General features: G+C 45.1%; 1 protein-coding gene across 1 annotated transcript in view; it reads right to left on the bottom strand.

Moving 5' to 3' along the window:
- The window catches only part of LRP1 (LDL receptor related protein 1), a 321,217-nt gene that overhangs the window by 54,704 nt on the left and 243,695 nt on the right, over window positions 1–22,818 (bottom strand). Inside the window, 10 exon segments of the mRNA XM_080996568.1 lie at window positions 1,259–1,384; window positions 2,651–2,843; window positions 6,116–6,320; window positions 8,010–8,199; window positions 17,099–17,470; window positions 17,615–17,739; window positions 18,371–18,522; window positions 19,485–19,611; window positions 20,426–20,555; window positions 20,699–20,833. Of these exon segments, the coding sequence (XP_080852694.1) occupies window positions 1,259–1,384; window positions 2,651–2,843; window positions 6,116–6,320; window positions 8,010–8,199; window positions 17,099–17,470; window positions 17,615–17,739; window positions 18,371–18,522; window positions 19,485–19,611; window positions 20,426–20,555; window positions 20,699–20,833 (1,755 nt within the window).

Genomic DNA, 22,818 nt, shown 5'->3' with positions numbered 1-22,818 from the left:
CCTGTACACTTGCACCTGACATTTGGGAGAGGGAAATGCTGGAACTGGTACCAGCAAGTGAAAGGCACCTTCAGAACAGTGGGGGTGGGGATGGAGGGTGGGGTGAGGGTTATCAGGTCAAAGTAATATTTTGCTTTAATGGGAATATAATTAATTAGTTGATTAATTTTGGTATTTATATACCATTTAATAACCTAAGCTTCTAAGAAGTACTGGCATATGAACAAAAGTCACCACAGAATATTTATGTGCATTCACTATGACCCTCTGGACGAGTCATATTTATGATGTGCTCATGTCCTGCTTATTGTCTCCCTCTGGTGTCTGGCTGGCCACTGTGAGACGCTGAACTAGAGAGCTCTGATGCAGCAGGGCTCTTCTTTGTGCTCTTATGACAAGGAACTAGTGGCATCAAGAACACTGAGAGATTCATGCATCCCAAATAAACTTCTAAAAAGGGGGCCATATTCACAGCTGTGTTTTGCTTAGAATCATAGAACTGTAGAGTTGGAAGGGACCACAAGGGTCATCTAACAATACAGGAAGCTTTTGTCCAACATGAGGCTCATGAGCCTGACATTAAGAGTCTCATGCACTACCAACTGAGCTATCCAGCAGCTGTTATTGGTGGAGGGCCAGTCTTCTGCCAGAAGTGAAGACTGAAGTTGATATTTTTTCTGTGCCTTTTTGCATTCCACTATAACTTCTTTTGCACATAAATGAGTTCATATTAATTATTTAATTGCCATATCAATCACTCTTCTTTTGGTCTGCACAAAATACTGAAGCTGTTGCCCTGCTTATATTCTGGAACTGCTGTAATCCCACAAACACAGCTACATATTACGCACATTTCCAGACAAAGGATGTTTCATGCAATACTACAGACCTGGGGCCCATGAGACCTGCCAGACTGGTAGATTAGTGGGTGGCAGAGCCTGTGAGAGGCTGTTGCAGAAATTCTGCATAATTCTGCAACCCATGGGTTTGCATGTGTGTAGAAATTGCTTTGTTCATTTCTGCTAAGGTGTACAACTACCGACGCTGTAAAATATCAACATGTAATTCCATGGTCAAAATAGAGGAGATGATCCAGATCTGGAAATATAACAAACAACCCCTCCCTTTTCCTCCAGCCTGTGCACAGCACTCAAGTTTTTGCCCTACCATGCCCCTTAGCATGGATGTATCTCGTGGAAACAGACACAACCATATGACCTTCATATGCCCCATACAAGTGCTTCATATGGGTGCTCACCTTTGCAAGTAAGATCTTCCTGAAGGATCTTGTCACCACGACAAGAACAGGAGATTTCACCCTTGGCTGAGAGAAGGCATAGGTCCTGGCAACCACCATTGTTTGCTCTGCACAGAGAGAGCTCACCTGGGTAGAAGAGTCAGAATGGAAGAGAAACAGCTACAGCAAAATCAGAGTTGGGAGAATATGGGTTGAACAGTCTGGTCTGAGAGGCACAAAGGAAGTTCTACAGCCCAACCCTGTGTATATTTACTTGGAAGCATGCCCAGCTAAGTTCTCTGGAACTTACTCCCAAGTAAACATGCAGAGAACTGTGGCCAAAGTCTGACCACCACCTCTCTGTTTTTATGCTGCAGCCTCACACCAATTGGCAACCTTCTTGAATGATGAGCTCAAGGCTGAAAGCTCTAACCATCACATAGACACAATGTGTTGGAACTGAACCCTGGTGCTGTCATACAGCAGCCACAGGTCGCTCCAGACTAGGTCACCCTCCTCCCTCTACTCTGCAGCTGGGCGCATGGGAACACTTGCTTTTGCAGAACAAAATTAACCTGTGTGAGTCACTAGCATAAAAAGGATTAAACTCATGGGAAAAGAGACGTAACCATGTATATTATTTATGGTAGCTCAGAATGTCTATTATTTATGGTAGTTCAGAATGGAGCCTCCATGTTTAGAAAAAACATCTCTCTAATTACCAGATATGGAGGTGGGAGAGGAAGCAACAGCTGAAGACTAACACTACTGTGCCTTTCATGTGTTACTTCCTGGGGGGGCTGCTGTGTTGGGCTAGGTGGATATTTATTTGCACAGTTTGCATCCCAGTGGACACCTGTCTGTGCGCTCCCTCGCTCCCTCCCTCCCTCTTGGGTGTGCGTAGCTGAGCCAAAGAAACGGCAATCTATCATATAGCCTAAGGCAGTGATGGCCAAATTTGGCCCTCCAGCTGTTTTAGAACTACAACTCCCATCATCCCTAGCTAACAGGACCAGTGGTCAAGGATGATGGTAACTGTAGTCCTAAAACAGCTGGAGGGCCAAGTTTGGCCATGACTGGCCTAAGGGATGCAATATGCTCCACTTGCCAAAATGGAACAAATCTCACTCAGAGAAAGAACAAGGGTTGCACCAGCACTGTGGATGCACAACAGAGCAAGCTATGTGGGTAGGTGCAGGTGGCTCTAAGAGTTCTGCTGAGGGCCAGAGAGAAAGAAAGGGCCACTTCTCCTTCCGAATCACTGAGGAAGGTGACAATTTGAGAGCCTACAAGGATCACAGGAGAACTGGAGGGTAAACGAAGAGAGGAGCACCATTCTACCCATCTTGTGTTTTCCAAAGGGGTCACTCTCCAACTGCGCCACCCCCCCAAGAGGCAAGGTGTTTTCCTTACAGCTGTTGGTGTCATTGGCCACAGCAATGATGCCCATGGGTTGCTGGGGGATGTCAATGCGCAGGTGCTTCATGTCAGAGCCCACGTATTTGTTGGCACGCTGCACAGCACGACGCACCCAGTCTGTCCAGAAGATGTAGTCACCATAGACAGCCAGGCCAAAGGGGTGCACTGGTTCTGCCTTCAATATCACCTGTTGGGGATCGCCACAATGTTAGTGGGGAGGAGAGAGACAATGGCCACGGCTACTGACCAAGCGCATACATCAGTGGTAGCTTCACATTCACCCTCAGCACGGGACTAACTAGTGTATTCATATGCTATCATATCATTATCAGCTGTAACCAACTTGCTTTAGTGTGGTTTGTGCACTGTGACTCCTTGTCCAAGCAACTACTTCTAATTTTCCTTTGCCTTCCTTTCCAATTGTTCTTGAGGACAGGGAACTACAGTAAGCCTGCAACATACACACATTTAACTTGTGCGCATTCAGCTTTAGTCAAGTCATATATATCTATCTATATCTATATCCATATCTATATCTATATCTATCTATCTATCTATCTATCTATCTCTATATCTATGGAGAAAAGGGGTTCTGGGGAAAATGACTTTGGCAATCCCACAGGCCACTGACTGTATGTGATTTTGGCTTTAGGCATGATCCCTGGAACTTAACTACCACATAAATGGGGGGGCGTGTTCTCTAAAATGATGCAGCTAAAGCAAATGGATTATGAGCCTGCCCCAAAATGCTAGACCCAGGGTCTGGTCTGAAGGCACAGAAGGCCACCACCTTGCTGAAGCTAAGTAGGTCTGGGTAGGGTCAATTTCTGGATGGGAGACTGCCTGGGAACTACACATATGCTGTCTGGGGCTCCATGATAAGGGAAAGGTGGGACTTAAGTGCAAAAAGTAAATATAAAAATAAGTTATGCGTCAACATACATACAAGTGCTTTGAAGATTTTAGGCTTTTTATGAAACAACAACTTAGAACGGTCCTAACCAAGACAGTGAGACCCTTCAGTCACAAATTTCTATGCAAGTAGACAGAATTAAAGGTAAAGGTACCCCTGCCCATACGGGCCAGTCGTGTCCGACTCTAGGGTTGCGTGCTCATCTCACTCTAGAGGCCGTGAGCCGGCGCCGTCCGAAGACACTTCCGGGTCACGTGGCCAGCGTGACGAAGCTGCACCTGGCGAGCCAGCACCAGCGCAGCACACGGAAACGCCATTTACCTTCCCGCTATAAAGCGGTACCTATTTATCTACTTGCACTTAAGAGTGCTTTTGAACTGCTAGGTGGGCAGGAGCTGGGACCGAATGACGGGAGCTCACCCCGCCGCGGGGATTCGAACCGCCGACCATACGATCGGCAAGTCCTAGGCACTGAGGTTTTACCCACAGCGCCACCTGCGTCCCCAGAATTAATTAGTCCCAATTCCTTCCTTCCTTTCTAATCTGTTCCTATTGCAAGATGAGCCATACTGGCAAGATGCCCAGTTTACTGAGTGGTAAAATGTGTCTCATGGTAGGTTACCACTTGGTAAAGAGCCAGTGATCTATCGGTCAGAGCACTGGATAAGGACAGCGGGGGGGGGGGGGGAGCCTGTGTCCAAATCCCCAGTCACAATTAAGTTAACTTAGTTAACACATTTGGATCTCATATTTTATGGTAGAAACCCTCTTGAGGCAGCCAACAAAAGTCATTAAAATACACATATAAACATGAAACTGAGTGTTAAACCATCAGCTGAACACCAAGCTGGTGGGAGGTGGGAAGTCTTTAAAATGTGCTCTAAAGGCAGCCCTGTATAGGGAAGCTTTTTAATGTGTCATGTTTTATTATGTTTTATATATGTTGAAAGCTGCCCAGAGTGGCTGGGGCAACCCAGTTGGATGGACGGGGTGCAAATAATAAAATTCCTGTTAATAATACCAATAATTAATAATAATTATTATTACTATTACTACCACCATCAACAAGGAGCCATATGCACTGCCTAAGGGAGTTCCAAAGATGTGGGGTCCCCACTGAAAAGGCTCTGTCCCTAGTACCTGCCAACCAGACAGTTGTTAAAGGTGGATGCCTCAAGTCTCATGCAGGTTCATATGGGTACAGGCAGATGTAACCTGGCCTCAAACAGTATGTGTCTTTAAATCCCAAAACCAACACTTAAAAATTGAGCCTAGGAATGAATAAACAATTAATGTAACTGGTACACAACTGGTATCACATGATCTAAAGCTTGAACCTACTTGGGTAACCTTGGCCCAATCACTTTCTTTCAAGCTAATCTACCTCACATGGTTGCTGTTAGGGGGGAAAATGGGACGTGGGGGGAGGAGAATCATATACAATGCTTTGAGCTCTTTGGAAAAAACGTAGGCTATTCAGTGTAATAAAATATATACATGGTCCTTAGTATTTGCCCTGAGCCTGATACACACACTATTAATTCTGTCAGCAAGATGATATCCAGACATTAAAACAATGATGGCCAAGGATCAAAACTTGAGAGCAGCTTGAAGACTATGCCAGCCATGCGGAAGGAAAGACAAAGGACCATGTTCTTAGGCTCCACATACGACTGCACTGACTCTCTGGAAGTTTGTCCATTATTCGTGATGTGTATATTTCACAAAACAAAACACTCCATTATTGAGGTAGCAAATACACAAGTGCTCTGTTTTACTACCACTCAAAGCTCTGTTTTATGGACTGGAAACAATCAGTAGTTCATAATAGAATTGCAAGTGCTTTGAAAGAGGCATCTCTTCCCATAGTGTGCATCAGCCTTCACAACCTGGTTTCCTTGTGATGGCTTGGACTACAAGTCCCATCAAACCCACCCAGCATGGTTGTGCTAGCTTGGGCTGATGGGAGCTGTAGTCCAAACCTGCTGGATGGCACCAGGCTGAGAAAGGCTTGTGTTTCTCCCATGGCTGCCTTTCATTAAACCGATTTAGCAGGTTTTTTAAAGCAATGCAGAAACCTACACCACTTTTTAAACTAGATGCAAAAGTGAGATGTGAGTAGTGATTCTTCTTTCAGTCTGTCTTCTACTTCTTAAAAAACCACAAAAACAACTGTCTCCAGTTACTGGACAAGAAGTGGGGGGTCGGGTGCCCTCCGTGGACTTTCATGTCCCTCAGTGACTAAAAAGAAACAAGAGCTTCTTCATACTGGTCCATTTCCACATCTGTGAGAAATGGTCTGCTACACCCCATGGTCAAATGGCAAGAAGTGACTAAATTCTGAGACTTTATAGCAGAGATGGGCAACCTATAGTCCTCCAGGTGTTGCTAAGACTCCAACTCCCATCAACCCCAGCCAGTATAGCCACAGGCAACGAATGATGGGAGTTGTAGCGCAGCAAACACCCGGAGGGCCACAGGTTCACCACCTCTTCTTTAGAGCCTGCTAACGCCAGACCCCCTGGGAAGGAGCCCTGCTGACTTACATATCGCTTGGTGCCGTCGTATTCACACCGCTCTATCTTGTCCAGTGTGGCATCGGAGAAGTAGATTTTCTCTGCCTTGTGATCAATGGCCAGACCATTGGGGGTGCGAATGTCTTTGTCGATGATGGTGATCATGTTGGCACCTGACAGTGTAGCCCGCATGATGCTGGGGTGTTGTTCATTCCAGTTGGTCCAAAACATCAAGCTGAAGGGAAGGGGAAAATTGATTATTGAGGAGCATATGCATATGCCTTGAGCAAGCTTTTTGCTACCACCTCTCTGACTCTGAAAGACTGTTTGGTCAGCTGTGGCTGGGATGTTTTACAGCGAAGCTTGTCCAAAGCAACCAGGAAAGCTCACTCCAGTGGTTCCTCAGACTTTCAGTTCGCATTCATTCCCAGTCTGCCTAGACATCACCACTCAGGGTATACACAAAAAGGTTGCCTTGCGTACTTTAAAAAGGAGAGTTCCAAGGCTGTTTTTCAGGGTGGGAGTGGAGGATGCATTCAAGCTTTGTACCTGGATGTTCAGGTGTACAAACTGCATCCTCCCTGGAGAACAGGGATCTGGCTATCCTGATACATGGCATGGTACTCTCTCTAGGGTCAATAAATGTAATGAGCTTTAATAAGGGCTGCCTTTGAAAAACATTCCAAATCTACCACTGGTCAAAAATGTGGTAGCTAAGCACCCTAAGTGTGCTTGCCAGAGGGAATCACATTTATTTTAAAAGAGCAGTACTGCTTACAAGTTTGTTTCCAGGCCCACTTCAAAGTACTGGTTCTGACCTTTAAAGAAGTAACAGACCTGCGTCATGGGTGTCAGAAAGAACGTATTTTCCCATGGTGTGGTTCCATTGTAGTGTAAAACTATGGTCTAGAGTTTATTTAATTTACTTACTTACTTCATTTACTTGTCACATGCTACAGAAAATGTCTCAAAGCAACTCAAAAATAAACAAGTATACAAAACACAGTGTATCAGAAGTACAGGCAATGACCGATTTGTATGGGGGTTATGTTCAGGACCCCCCCCCCCTGCTGATGGGGCCCATGTAAGCCTGTCCCGCCCATTTTGTGATGTTTACAGGTCATTTCCGGGTTTGGTGTAATGTGCATGGTCATGGTTGCACACATATCGGATGCACCTAAAATGGCCACTGCCTGTTTTGCTAAACTTTGGTTTATCATTATATGAACAAGCAGCTTTTCCTCCCGTTTTGAACTAATCACAGTTTAGCATGATGTCTGAACTTGGTGAAAATGTGGTTAGATTTGACTATGGTTTACTGAAGCAACCAAACCATGATTTGTGAGGTTGGCATGTGTTAGCAAACCACGGGCAATATTAGCCATAGTTTAGGGTTCAAATGCACAAATAAACCAGCTTAATTAGACACTGAAGTGAAAGTTTCTATTTCCCATGCCAGGTGAAATGTTGGGAAGAATGTATACAAGAGACTGAGGCTCTTTTACACATGAAATAACATGCAATAATCTTCTTTTATCTTTTGTGTTCCCTCTCGTGCACTGAGATGACAAGGCCCTCCATAGAATGCCAATGTGAGAGGCTGTGCATAGGCCTTCTCTAGGATGTACCTCTTCACAGCTTAACCAGGAACTCCCTTCTCCAAAAGTGCACTTGACTCCCTTTCAGAAAGATATATAGTTTGCTGGGTTAGTGAATATTTTGGTTTGGATAACAATGCTGTAGATTTTAAATCTTAACCATTGTCTAAAACTGATCTGTACTGTATAAATATTGTAAATTGCTATGGGAGCCCTTGAAGGTCAAGTGTTTGCATGCCATTCAGTATAAAAACATTTAAATGAATCAACAAGTAAGAATAATCAGATTCCCCAGTGATTCCAAGGGTTTGCGCACTGGAACCTACTTCTGGCATTCATCCAACACAAAAGCCCGAGGATGGTCATCCCCTGACATGGTGATGACGGTCTCTCTCTCAAAAGCTCCTTCGCGGGTCTGATTCACAGTATGCCGGGTGATGGTGGAGGTGGTGTAGCTCGTCCAATACAAAGTGTCCCAGCCTCGGTGGTAGGCCAGCCCCTCAACAGAGCCAACATCTGGAGAAGGAAGAGAATGGTGTAACTTCAGCAAAATAGTGGTTTCCTTACACAGCCTTTTAACTCTCAGGCTTTAGCAACTAGATGTCCACTCTATGCTCTCCCCACCCAGTTTGCTCAAGAAATCTGTCTCAAGCCCTGCTCTGCTGACTATCCATTATTCACAGCTTAACCAGCTTGACTGCTGTGTTTCTTTGATCTCAGAAGAAGCTTCTGAGCAAACAGTGTGGTTCACGCATAACGCTAAGCCAAACTATGGCTTACCAGGAATGAACGAGTGTACTGGTGCCCAGTGAGAAAGTTGCAGCCACTTCACTCCTCCCTCTGTCCTGCTGCATTAGTGGGAGCTAAGCCTTCACTGAGCTACCTGGTTTTTCCCTAGGCCTGCTCTTACAAAGGCTTATCTTCTCTAGGAGCCCTTATACAATAGCACCAATCATAATTCCACAAAGCTCTCAGGCACTACCCCAATTATTTGCTTGCTCGTCCTTTTGTGCTACACCAGAACTGCTGTTGATCATGAACAAATGCAAGCTGAAACTTCATCACAGGCTCATTGCTGGCATCCCCACATGTGTAACCTTTAAAATGAAGGAAGGTTGCTTGGTGAGCTGCTCTCACTCTTGTTCAGGACACCTTGAGCCCAAAGAATCATGAAAATATTCCAGAGAGGGAAATCTGTGAAAAATAAGGAGCTAGCCTTCCCACCCAAACCAATCAACAGTCCAGAGAGCAACAGCATTCCAAAAAGCTAAACCCATTGCACTGATTCAAGATGAAAGTTTTTATGAACAGTCACAGAGGGTGCATACATTACAGACGATGCCACTGATCAGTCTTGGATCTCCACTTGAGCAGCAGGTGGGCTAATCCTTTTTTCTTTCTTAAGAGGCATGTGGAATATCCATTCACATTGGGGGGAAAGACAAAACACTACCATTTGGGAAATTGGCCAAGTGATAGGAGGAGGCAGCATCATTTTTTCAGAGCTTACCCCAGGAGAGAAAGAGAATCTTGGAGTTGTAGAGTTGGAAAGGGCCCCAGGGGTCATCAGGTCCTGCAACGCAGGAACCTCAGCTAAATCATCCATGTAAGTTTATATCAAATGAAGGCCCCTTAAAGTGGCAATGCTGTTCTGAAAATGTTATCTGTCCAGCATGGGCAGAATTCAACACAAGTGTGCCTGTTATAAACTATCCACAGTTAGGCAGCATGACATTGTGCTGCAGACAGTGCTAGACAACCACATGGTTTTGCAAAGTTTTTTGCTAATAAAGTCGCTCAGATTCGGGAAGAGGTAGACTCCACCATGGGAGCAGGGCTGGGGCGCAAGAGTGCTGGAGTCCTGTCTAGTCAAGTTGCGTGGGATCAATTCCAATCTGTTACCTCTGAGGATGTGGACAGGCTGCTTGGACAAGTGAAACCAACCACCTGTCTCCTTGATCCTTGCCCATCCTGGCTGATAAAAGCTAGCCGGGAAGGGCTGGGCAATGGGCTTTGCGGGGTGGTGAATGCTTCTCTCTGTGACGGAGCCTTCCCAGACCCGCTGAAAGAGGCGGTCATTAAACTGCTTCTTAAAAAAAAATCTTTAGACCCGGCCAATATGGCCAACTATCACCCCGTCTCAAATCTTCCATTCTTGGGCAAGGTGATTTAGCAAGTGGTTGCTGAACAACTCCAGGCATGCCTGGAAGAAGCAGACCATTTGGATCCCTTCCAGTCAGGATTCAGACCTCATCATGGGACTGAAACTGCCTTGGTCGCACTGGTCGATGATCTCCGGTGGGCTAGGGGCAAAGGTGAGAGCTGTTTCCTAGTTCTGCCAGATCTCTCAGTGGCTTTTGATACCATCGACCATAACATCCTTCTGGACCGTCTAGAGGGGCTGGGAGCTGGGGGCACTGTGATACAGTGGTTCTGCTGCTTCCTCCTGGGCAGTGTTCAGAAAGTGGTGGTGGGGGATGAGTGTTCAGACCCCTGGGCTCTCACTTGTGGTGTGCCTCAGGGTTCTGTCCTCTCCCCCATGGTTTTCAACATCTACATGCAGCCGCTGGGAGAGATCATCAGAGGGTATGGGCTGGGTGTCCATCAATATGCGGATGATACCCAGCTCTACCTCTCTTTCAAATCAGAACCAGTGAAAGCGGTGAAGGTCCTGTGTGAGTGTCTGGAGGCGGTTGGAGGATGGATGGAGGCTAACAGATTGAGGTTGAATCCCGACAAGACAGAAGTACTGTTTTGGGGAGACAGGAGGTGGGTGGGTGTGGAGGACTCCCTGGTCCTGAATGGGGTAACTGTGCCCCTGAAGGACCAGGTGCACAGCCTGGGAGTCATTTTGGACTCACAGCTGTCCATGGAGGCACAGGTCAATTCTGTGTCCAGGGCAGCTGTTTACCAGCTCCATCTGGTACACAGGCTGAGACCCTATCTGCCCACGGACTGTCTCGTCAGAGTGGTGCATGCTCTGGTTATCTCTTGCTTGGACTACTGCAATGTGCTCTATGTAGGGCTACCTTTGAAGGTGACCTGGAAACTACAATTAATCCAGAATGCGGCAGCTAGACTAGTGACTGGGAGCGGCCACTGAGACCACATAACACCGGTCCTGAAAGACCTACATTGGCTCCCAGTACGTTTCCGAGCACAATTCAAAGTGTTGGTGCTGACCTTTAAAGCCCTAAACGGCCTCGGTTCAGTATACCTGAAGGAGCGTCTCCACACCCATTGTTCTGCCTGGACACTGAGGTCCAGCGCCAAGGGCCTTCTGGCGGTTCCCTCACTGCGAGAAGTGAAGCTACAGGAAACCAGGCAGAGGGCCTTCTCGGTAGTGGCGCCCGCCCTGTGGAACGCCCTCCCTTCAGATATCAAGGAGATAAACAACTACCTGACATTTAGAAGACATCTGAAGGCAGCCCTGTTTAGGGAAGCTTTTAATGTTTAACAGACTACTGTATTTTAATATTTTGTTGGAAGCCGCCCAGAGTGGCTGGGGAAACTCAGCCAGATGGGCAGGGTATAAATAATAAATTATTATTATTATTATTATTATTATTATTATTATTATTATTGGCACATTTGGATTTCTGACAGATTGCTTAACTATCTAGCTGCTATAAACATAACTTTACTAATTGTCTATATTAATTTAGCCACAGATGCTTTCAACGCAAGGAAACTATTGCAATTAAAATATCAGCATGGGTTCTTCTGCTGTCTCTCAGCAACGCTTCTTAATTGAGCACTCCATGATGCATCATAGCAAGGAGAGACTTTTCTCACATTTGCCTTTGGTAATTGAATACAGCCTGGAGGAAACAATGCCTCGATAATCTGAGACTCTGATGCACCAGGTTCAATTCCTTGCTCTGATATGTAAACTCCCTGGGTGATTGTGGCCAATCTGTCATTCTGGAGTGAGTTACTTCACTGTGCTGTTATGAGTGCCCCTGCCAGTCCAAAAACAAGCCACAGATGCCCCAGCATGAGCCAAGCTTCACCCATGTGCACAGCTTTAGCTTTAGCAAAGGCTGCCATTTCATCATGCCCCTTCAGTTCACGTCTTTGACCAGCAAACTACATGGTAACTCAGTGAATGGAGAGAGGGAGGAGAATATGCACCTTTAGGCAAGAGCCACGGGGCAGAAGAGCCCTCTGTACCTGAGAGCTTGGATGGCCACCACCACCAGCCATGACACTACTCAATATAAAGCCAGTCCCTATGCTTTGCTCCCCCACCTGTGCAGCCCTGGATCTGCTGCTGCTGCTGCAGGCACTTTGTACATTCTCTGTCATTAAACTTCCCCTGTATTTTTAGGTTTTGCCTCAAACAACGGTCTAGTTTGTGCATCACATTAAACCATAGTTCAGATGAAATAGTTTAGTCTGAATGATCAGTGGACTGGTGCAAACTGTTGAAAACACAGATCCTTTGTTCCTCCCAGACTCCTGTGTGCTGTCAAGAAACACACCACAGTCCAGGCATTACATGCAAACGATGTGCTTGTGGTTTGCTTCTCTCCCAACAAACCACATGCAAAAGCCTTAGCTTCATGGCTTGTTTGGGGAAATAAACCACAAGTCCAGGTTTCAATGACCCAACAAGCTGACTATGGCTTGTTTATTGGCAGCGCTGCAGCAGCAAAAGCAGAGGCGGAGCAAAGTGCTGACAATTGCATCAGCATGCAGCTCCATCACATTCAACCATATTTTATTTTAACTTTGGTTTAATGTGATGTTTGAACCATGTCAATATGTGTGATAAACATCCTAAGCTGTTCAGCTGGACTAATGTCCCAGGGCACTTCCAGATATTGGCTGTTTCCACCTTTTGTGGACAAAGAGACCTGCTGCAGCAGCTTTGATGACGTTGGATCTGTTAACTGCCTCCATGGGAGATCACCTGGGAACCCCCGTGTATACAGCAGTGAGTTCTGCTAAACAAAGGTGGAATATGCACATAACAAATGTATATGCTGGGTTTAACTGCTGCCTGCAATACGTAATAGCACTGTTCAAAATGGTTTTGATGTAATTTTATTACTGTGAGCCACCCTGCACTCCCCTTCAAGTGGAAGGGTGGGTCATAAATTTGAAATAATCAGCATTATAACTAGTAGACATTGGTGCCCTGTCACTCATTTACTGTAGCATCAGCTTCTGTGTCAATGGCATCTCAGCACTGTAAGGAAAAGGGGACTTAACCTGTATTGGCTCCCTATGTAAACTGAAGGCAAGGCAGGATGACATTATTCTCAGTTATGAGCATACTTCAGAGTTGACTCAAACCAAGACAGTACCACATGGCAGGTGGCTCCCAAAGACCACCAATCTCTCGGATATCCCTGACTTAACTCAGGGGAAGGGAAATCTACCAGCATTCGTTACTCCTACAAAAAAATTAAAAGCACAGGAGCTCTTTCTTCCACTGGACTAACCATTCAAAGGAGCAGCAACAAGTAAATGCAGAAGCCACTGGCAATTATCCATCTTGGCATGCCTGTATTTGCACGTCTCAGCCCCCAAAATTAATAAACAGAAGGAAACTAATTTGTTCATCTCCATATGCAATGGCACACCCTGCTGCTATGCCCCAAGCCTGTGTTTGAAAACTGAATGAGGCGCAGGGGGCTCTACTTCCTTTGCCTGCCACTCCAGAAAGGGAGGGGGAGACTCAGTGCTCAGCCACACACATTAGCAGAGCAAACAGTAACATGAGCAGCAATGCCCTGAGCACAGAAAGGTTTGAATCTCATTAAACCCACTGCTGGAATTCTAATTTATATACACCGTTCAAGATGCAAGAGAAGGGAGCAGGCAGGCAGGGATGAAAGATGATATTTGAATGGACTAGGTACTGATTCTTAACATACAGTAACTCTAGCACTGAGAGGTTTTCCACACAAGTGCCTGGAGGACATTTGCTTAATACTGTGTCCAGCATTGTCTGATGACTCTGGAGAAGGAGGACATGAGCAAAAGGATGCCATGCTAGCCAAGAAGATGAGCCTGATCAGTATTAACTCACTAAAGGCAAGTCTGTGAATAGTATTGAGAAAACAGTCAGCAACTGGAGATGTAGTCAAAACTGAACAGAGACTGAATGGTTGCTTTTGCTTTCAGCAGACATTAGGAATGAGCTGCACATATCTTAGTCTTTGCCACTGTTAACAGCTGGTGTACATTAAAACATGGGTGAAGAATACCTAGTAGCTGCGAGAAGACTGTTGGCTTCTGTTACCTCTCAAATCAGCAATTTAACTCAAAACCAAAGTGTGTCAGAGCACTGCCTGCTTCATACACATGACAGGAAACAAAAAGACTCCTGTCTCCTTTCTCTTTAACAGTAAGTGGCAGCTAATTTTTTTAAAAACTGAAGTGCTCCTGCCTCTGAAAGGCAACCTACTTCATTTAGGATCCTCAAAAAGAAAAGAAAGAAAAAAGCATTCCAATAAACATGTATCCATTTAACTGGCTTACTGGCTGATTCTTAACTTAAAAGCCAAACAGTTAATGAGCTAAAGATCCATGATTAATCACTGGTCCTGGCATGAACTAGCTGTGAAGGAACCTCTTTTCTTAAGAACATAAGAATAGCCCTCCTAGGGCAGACCAGGGGCTCACCTAGCCCAGCATTCCATCCTCTAAGTGCCCACTGAAACAGAAGGCAATATTCATTTCACTTCTAACTGTCCTCCATCCTGAAGCATCCAAGGGTGATTTAACAAAACAGTGAAACCAAATACAAAAGCATAAATAACAACACAATACTTCAAAACGCTTTAAAACGAATGCTAAAACAATTAAAAACCAGAAATGGGGAGAAACTGAAATTGACAGATTTATCCATCCCTAAAGGGGCAGTACCATCACCTCTTCCTCTCCTTTGGCATCATTTCCCTCCAGCTATTGGCTGCTAGCAAAGGGGGTGTGTGGTTCCTATGTGCTTCCCCTTGCTTAGCAGCCATGATGTAGGTTTTATTCCCCCCTTGGTTGCTGCTTCAGCCTCTCCCTTGCTAAGAAGCTGCAGCTGCATCCTCTTGTTTCCCACAAACTACAATCTCAGCAGGAGGGCCCCTTCAAGGCAAGCCAAATCTTTCTCCCCACTGCTTTGCAGGCTGGGCCCTTCCATTCTACAGGGAGAGTATTCTGGTCAAAGCTCCAGACAGAAGACCCAGGGAGAACCGATTCTGCATTTTGCAAACCACAGTATAACACTTTACACATGAGCTTATATTCCCCACCACTGCAATTCTATTTAAGGTAAAAGACAGCAGGTACTATGTCTTCTGCAGAGACTGGGCCATGGTAGGACAGCCACATTGACCCATGAGACATACCACTGGCCCAGGCAGGAGAGCACCAAGTAGCATATCTTACATCCACACAGCCTTACAATTGCTCCCCCGCCCACCTCCAACTCTCGATGAGATCTAACGTATGAAATGATGCACCTCTCTTCCCCCTTCACTTTTCTTGCTTAGGTTGGCACTAAGCAGCCAGGATTATGCACTCATGAGCTAGCCTGTATTTCATATATAAATGTTCAAATTGGGTTTTTGTTTTGTGGGACACAATACAGCACTCTAAACATGAGCTGACTTCCCCTCCCAATGTGCTTCCAATGCACTCTGTCTACAGAACAAATTGGTTATCCTCAAATAATTAAGACTAGAAGACTGCAAACATATTATTGCAAAGTGTGAACAGGTGCATTAGGATGCTTAAAGCTCCTCATAGAGAGCTACCTCTGTGATGTGACTCTCTTAACAGCTGTGGGAGGAAATAATAAAAGTTAATCAAGGGAAAGCAAAAAATTAGGACCAAGAATAGCTCCTCAGAAAGATCCAAGGTATGCTCAGATTTCAGTAACAATTTCTTCTTGCAAATAGAATGTAAGCAAGGGGAGCTTGCCAAGTTTTGCTGTAAAGCCACTATGCCTTGGAATGGCAGGGATGTATTAATGACCAGAACCCCAGAAACCCCCTGGCCATCTGCTCAAACCTTATTCTGGCACCACTTTAAATATGCGCAATTGCAACACAGAGACTTTTGTCATTCAAATATGAGGCTATATATCCCTTCTGGTGCTTCCCATCCTCCTGCATAGCCACTGGGCTTGATTCCAGGTTGCTCCTTCATTCCCCTAAGGACATTGGTGATCACCACTAGTTTCCTTCCATCTGCAGCCCTGCTTACCATATCCTGCACCAGCGTTCTCTGGCCATGATAGCTGGGTCTTATGGAAGTTGGGAGTTCAACAGGTTCCCTGCCTCTATACTAGACGTCACCAGGAAGAAGGATGGAGTGAGGGCGCCTCTATGGCTCTTGCGGTGCTCTAGGTTTGCCTAGGCAAGTGCTCTGAAGAAAACTGCTCTTGGCAATCAACTGCCAAATAATTTCCTTCAGGGATGGATCAAGATGATTTAGGGATAAAGGACCATTTTATTCACATAAATATTTTTATTTGTTTGCTGTTGCTTCAGTTTTCAGTACACCACTTAGAGATATGTTTAATATATTAAGATTTATAGAAATTAACTAGTATCCATCACCATAAAGCCATGGTACAAAATCAACCAGAAAGTGCTGCCAGGTTTTCTCTACCTCACCTCTTGCTTCAGCTTATGCTCAATCAACTGAGCTCCGCAGCCCTTGCAACAGCTGTCCTTAAGTCTCCAACCTCAGGGATTATTCCTGTTCTCCCACTGAACTATCACATGGACTCTCTCTGTCTCAATCTGGAGGTAGCTTAGTGTGAACACAGGAGTGTGCCAACTCCCTGAAAGCAGCTCACAGCCACCTAGATCCTACCTGGTCCTTTTTTACTGCCACACAAGACTAAGCTAAACCAAGGCTTGGCTTAGCAAGCTGTCCAAACCTTGCCTAGCAGCAAAAAGGACCGTGAAGAAAAGGTGGCTGTGAGCTCCTTTCAGGAAGTTGGTGCACTCACACTTTAGCATTAAGCCATGTGTGGCACGTGAACCAGGTCACTGTTACAAAGCCCTGCCCTCAGTTTAATGGGAGGATTTACAGATTCCAGAATGACTTCCACCATTGCAGAAGAACTCTGTGGCTTCCTGCCCACAGCTAGTTCCACCCAGAAGACTTTGTTATAAATTCCCTTCAATAGTCCTGCAGGACCCTAGGGTTCGGCTGAAGTCTAGACCATAATCAATCCAATCCTCTTGAGTCCATGGCCCAGCCTTGTAATACTGGATCCTCCCACCCAAACAGGAATGTTCACTGGGAGTTTTAGTTCTTCAAGTGGCCTCTGCAACAGTCACATGTGCAAAGGATTACACAGAAGCCATAGCAATCTCTCACTTTGTTTTCTGGAACCCACAAAAGCCAGGCTGCTCTCCTGTAAACATTCCTCAGAGAAAAGAGAAGGGGTACTCACTCTCAACTATGGTCCTGCGTCCACTACCATCATCATTGATTTGCTGAATGTTGCCAAAGTGAATGTCGCTGAAGAAGATGCGGTTGCTGCCCTTGCTGCCATGGTGATAGTCAAAGGCCAAGGCAATGACGTTCTTCATGTGCTCGCCATCTTCAAACGGCTTGATGGGTGCATTGAGGTTGTTCTCATCTGACAAGTGGATACTCTTGAGAATGGTGCGTTCTGAGTATAGCAGGTAGCCATCGTAGTCGCGGCAGCTCACACTGTCTTCAGAGAGCATGCCATGGGCACACGCGCATGTCCGCTGGCCTCCTCCCCGGTACAGGCACAATTGCTCACAACCACCATTATTCTGGGCACACACATTAGTACCTGCAGAAGAGAGGAAGCATCCAGTTGCTTTTCAACCTGCTCCTATTAGCATGGATGGCCTAAATAACCATGAGGTGAATTGAATACCCCCACCCCCTCTATTGCTTGCTGTACTGCCAGTGCTGGGCCTCCCTCTTCACGCACCCTTCTGCCTGGCTCTGTTGAAGACCTTGATGTCCTTCAGCTGCACTCCTATTCCTGTGCGAAGAGACACGATATCTGAAGCATTGTCCTTGCTGCCCCTCTTGATGGATCCATTTGCATGAGTCCTAGAAAGAGGCACAGTCAAGTGTGTGAGTATGAGATGTACCCACAAAGTATTAGCACAGCTGCCTCATGGCTATGTGCAGAAAGGAAGCATTGATAGGTTATGAAAATGAGACAATAACCTTCAACATATGCACACTCTTAATTATGCAGGTTGTTAGAGTATACCCACCCACCTTGCACCCAAATATTCATGGATTATCCAAGCACACACTTCTCCCTTGATTAACACACTTACAACTGACTCATGCACAATGCATATATACGGTATGTATGTGAATACACACACACACATACGGCTCAGCGCTGCTTCGGAATTAGGACTATCATTGATATTACCACTTCAAAAGATTAAACTATATTCCGGTATACAACCAGGTTCCAACAAAGGAAACACAGAGCTGTATCCAACCATACCTAGAGTAGACCCATAGGCTTCAGTAACCAACGTCCACTGATTTCAATGGGCCTTCTCTGAATACAACTTAGTCAGATACTACCCAAATTATCCAGCCATAATGAACGCATGCGCCTCTGAAAGGGAACAGAGCAATGTGGCTGTTGCAAAATCCTTTCAAGCATGACTCTGGACTCTCTCTGCTCCAACAGCCTTGGTAGCACTGAGGCACAAACCTGTCACTCCAGTAGACGTAATCCTCAAAGACCGATACTGAGAACATGTCCATGTTATTATGAGGCAGGACCACCTCTCTCTTGTCCCCTGTCTCCAGGTCTATGCGTTCAATCTTGTCTGTCCGGGCATCACACCAATAAAGCTTCCCATCCTAGGGAGAGAGAGGAGGATACATGCCATCCATGTGGGTTACACATCTGACTCACTGGAATGTTTAAGGGTTGTTTGCTAATGTGAATGTGGGACGGTGTGACTCCATGTGGGACAATCATTTTCTACTAGAAATCATCCTAACCGGAGAGTGATGTACAATTATCTCTGAAGGCCCAACTTTAATTAGAATAAGAATGTGTATGCTGCCCATCTGACTGGGTTGTCCCAACCACTCTAGGCAGCTCCCAACAGAATATTAAATACACGATAAAACATCAAAAATTAAAAACTTCCCTAAAGATGCTACAATTGCAGAAGCCTGGATAGCTTAGTTAGTTAGAGCATGGTGCTGATAATGCCAAGGTTGCAGGTGTGATCCCTGTATGGGACAGCTGCATATTCCTGCATTGCAGGGGCTTGGACTACATGATCCGCAGGGTCCCTTCCAACTCTACAATTCTATGGTTTCCATGAATTGGATCACTCAACCTTTTCTTTGTTTCTTTCACCTGTTCGTTTTTACTGGCATGCATCCACTGGGAGCTGCTGTCTGCCTCCAAAGGGGAACTGTGTAACCATAATGTCTGCTGAACTCTCAGGAATCAGAGCTTGGACTAAGCAGGACTTCCAGCGGAAGGGCTTCAGTGCACTACATCCCTCCTCACCTCACCCTATGACCAGCCAACAGACTAAACTATGCAAAACAAAAGCTTTCCTGATCTGTGAGAGTTTCAGAGAGCTGTCTTCCACAAATTCAGTTATTTTGATGTAGGATATATTTTCTCAAAATGCAGGGAGTCCTGCTTTGTTTTCACTCTGGAGGTGCAAAGATACATGGACCACCCCTGGCATAACTCTGCAGCCTGAGTGAGCCCCCTTGTGCACTCTTGTTTCAGAGATTTCCCACTTTTCCTGCCATTCTTCTTCTTCTCTCTTGTGAACCTCAGCCCTGAGACATACCTCATAGTCAATTGAAATCCCATTGGGCCAGCTGATGCTGGTGTTGATTAGGACCACACGCTGTGTCCCATCCAGCCAGGAGCGTTCAATACGAGGGTACTGGCCCCACTCTGTCCAAAAGAGATACCTGGAGGAGAGGAGAGAGACGTATCACATCTTCAGCCAAGCACCGTAGGTCCAGTTCACAGCTGCATGTTGTTATTACCCTATTTGTATTGTTATTCAAAAATACCCTACCCTTTCTCAGAATTCAAACCAAGGTACAGTGTCTTCTCTCACCCCCACCATTTGGCCCCACAACAACTCTGTGAGGAAAATTAGGCCAACAGATAGATTGTCTTGGATCTGGGTCTCTTTGGTTCTAGTTCAACACTCAACCATTATTCTTCAACAGCTTTCCACATTCATCATGATGGCTAGTGCTGTATGAGTGGGCTGCAACAGATCATATACAAGAAACTGAATGTCCTTCTCACCTCACCTCAGATGCAGGGTTTTCCAGCAGAGACCCAGCAGACTTGCCTTTCCCAAACTCCAGCCCTTAACACCAAGGGTGGGGAAGCTGCAGCACTCCAGGTGTCCCTGGACTCCAACTCCCATCCTCCCTGACCACTGGCCACTCCGGCTGGAGCTGAGGGAACCCATGAGCCCATCAACATCTGGAGAAACCAGATTCCTCACCCTTGCCTTAGCCTCTATTAACTCTCACAGAGAAATGGATTCTGAGCCTATTCTTATCATGAGCATTTGCCGTGTGCTCAAACCGACTACTTGGGAAAGGGCTGTAGCACAGAGCAGAAGTTCCTTGGTTTAATCCCCAACATCCCCAGGGAGGGACCCTGCCTGAAACCCTGGAGAGTCACTGCCAGGCAGTTCTGACCAAGATGGACCAGTGGTCTGAGTCAATATAAGTCAGCTTCCTCACCACAACCAATCCTTACCCTTTCTCAGGGTGCACAGTGATGGCACGCGGCTTGTCCAGCCCCTGTGAGATCACCACATAGCGGAATGAACCATTGAGCCTGGCCACCTCAATGACATCAAAGCCTTGGTCGGTCCAGTAGATGTTTCCTGAAGAGAAAGAGGGGATTATTCAACCAGTTGTTCCTGCTCCAGACACTGCAGGAGGCTGGTATTCCCCTCCGCACCCCACCCAGCACTTCCTCATCCCTGTCTCTGATTGATGCTTTGATGTTAACTGCACACTGCCTTACCTGCGATCCAATCCACAGCAATGCCCTCCACCCGGCCAATGCCATTGGTCACCACATCTTCTCGCCATGTCTGGTCCCGCTTGGCCCGACTGATAGTGCTCAGGCCCATGTCCACCCAATAGATGGTGTCATTCTCTGAAGGGAGAAAGGAAGTGTGTTTTGGAAGTCAGGGAGAGAGGTTCAAGAGTGAGGATATGCAAATCTGTGAGAATTATCCCTCTACAGCAACACACAGCATCCACCATGGTTCTAAGGCTCCCAGTTTCCCCAACCCCAGTTATCTGGTCCCCAAAAGACCACTCCTTGGCAACAAGATCTAGTGCACTCAAAGCCCTGAAAGCAGAATAAATAGGTTTACTGAACTCCTGTAGCTCCACTGGCCAGGCAGAACCACAAGTGAAGGCAGCTAAGGGGAAACGGTGGAGAATCCCAGTTTTCAGAGGGTTAAGACAGGATAACTCTAGTTTTAAATCAACAGTACATTTGTAGGGGAAATATGCTGTGGGTTCAGCCTGGATGGAAAGTAAGATCTAGACTCCAATTGTCAGCTAAACAGGGCCTTTCTTTAGGTGCTGCAATGTCAATGTGACACAATACCAGCAAGCAGTTGTGGGGTGGCACACCAAATATGAAGAAGCATGGGGCAAAAAGTAATTTCTAAAATGTGTAAAATGTTATTAGAATGGGAAACAAATGATGAACTGGTAAAATCAGCAATGATACACTGGGCAAGGGATATAGGTCACAATATTGAAATGTCACCATGGGAGAAATTATGGATTACAGATACGACATTTACAGCATATAATACATTAAAGGAGACCTATATGAAAATGATGTATATTATTTGACTATGTAGAATTGGCAAAGATGACAGGAAAAAATAGGAACCAGACAGACCAAAAGTTCAACAAAGAATGGGATATATACAGATTATATTTAAAAGAACATTGTTCCCATATGAAATCTTTGACATGCTTTGATTAACTTCTGCAGTGTCATATGCTACAAAGGTTACAGATAATTTACGATAAGTTAAATGTCATACAATATGCAGTCAATAAGGGACCCACGCTGAGGAAGATGGAAGTCTTAACCTATGAAAGAACTTTATTTTATATGTAATATTTTCTTTGTATTTGATGTGTTTTGTATTTCCTTTTTTTCTTTTTGTGGTGAATGGATGCAATATTTAAAAATCAATAAAGATTAAACTGGAAAGACAAAAAAGGAAAAAGGAAAAAAAGAAAATGATGTATAGATGGTATTTAACTCCTAGTAAACTGGCTAAGATGTATAAAACCGAATTAGATACGTGCTGGAAATGTAAGGAAGAGGGGGGTTACCTTTTACCATATGTGGTGGTCATGTAAGATAGTGAAAGCTTTTTGGGAAATGATTTATAATGAACTGGGTAAAAAAATGATGAAGGTATCTTTTATAAAAAGACCAGAAGCTTTTCTTTCAGGAATAATAGGTCAAGAGGTACCAAAAGATCAGGGGAAAAAGTTCATGTATGCAATGACACCTGCCAGGAAGATTTATGTGCAGAAATGAAGAAAAGAAACAGTTCCAACCCACAAGAACTGGCCGATAAAACTGACGGAGGATGCGGAAAAGGTTAAACTCACAGGAGGAATAAGGAACCAGGAAGAAAGAATTTGTAACAAAGACTGGGGAAAATTTATTTACAATCTGAAAAGTTATTGTAAGCAACTTAAAATGTTAGCAGGTTTAATGTAAAATGAGCAGCAAATTAAACTTAAGGAAATTTTAAAGATAATAAATAATTAAGGAATTATTGTGGATATGCAATAGTAGAGATAAAATGGAAGGAACCACAGATGGAGAAAAAGTCGATTTGATGCTATTTTTGGTTTTGTTAACTTGTATGTTTTGTTGTAAAATGGAAAATGATAAATAAATTTATTTATTTTTAATGAAAAAGCACAGGACATCTGTGTCCATACATGTCCTTCTACTGGTTTAATCACAATGCACAAGATTTTTCTTATTTTCCCCTCCTTCCCTTGTCCTCAACAGTTATAGCAATAGCTCCTGCCTACATGTTGTTCCATCCTTCTCTCATGGTTCCCACAACCTTTTCCTTGTCCGGGGGG

This window comes from Podarcis pityusensis (genome assembly GCF_964106645.2).
Source record: "Podarcis pityusensis genome assembly, chromosome: 2".
NCBI classification, from domain to species: Eukaryota; Metazoa; Chordata; class Lepidosauria; order Squamata; family Lacertidae; genus Podarcis; species Podarcis pityusensis.
Note: the sequence above shows the minus strand (reverse complement) of the source record. Positions and strands in the feature narration are given on the sequence as shown.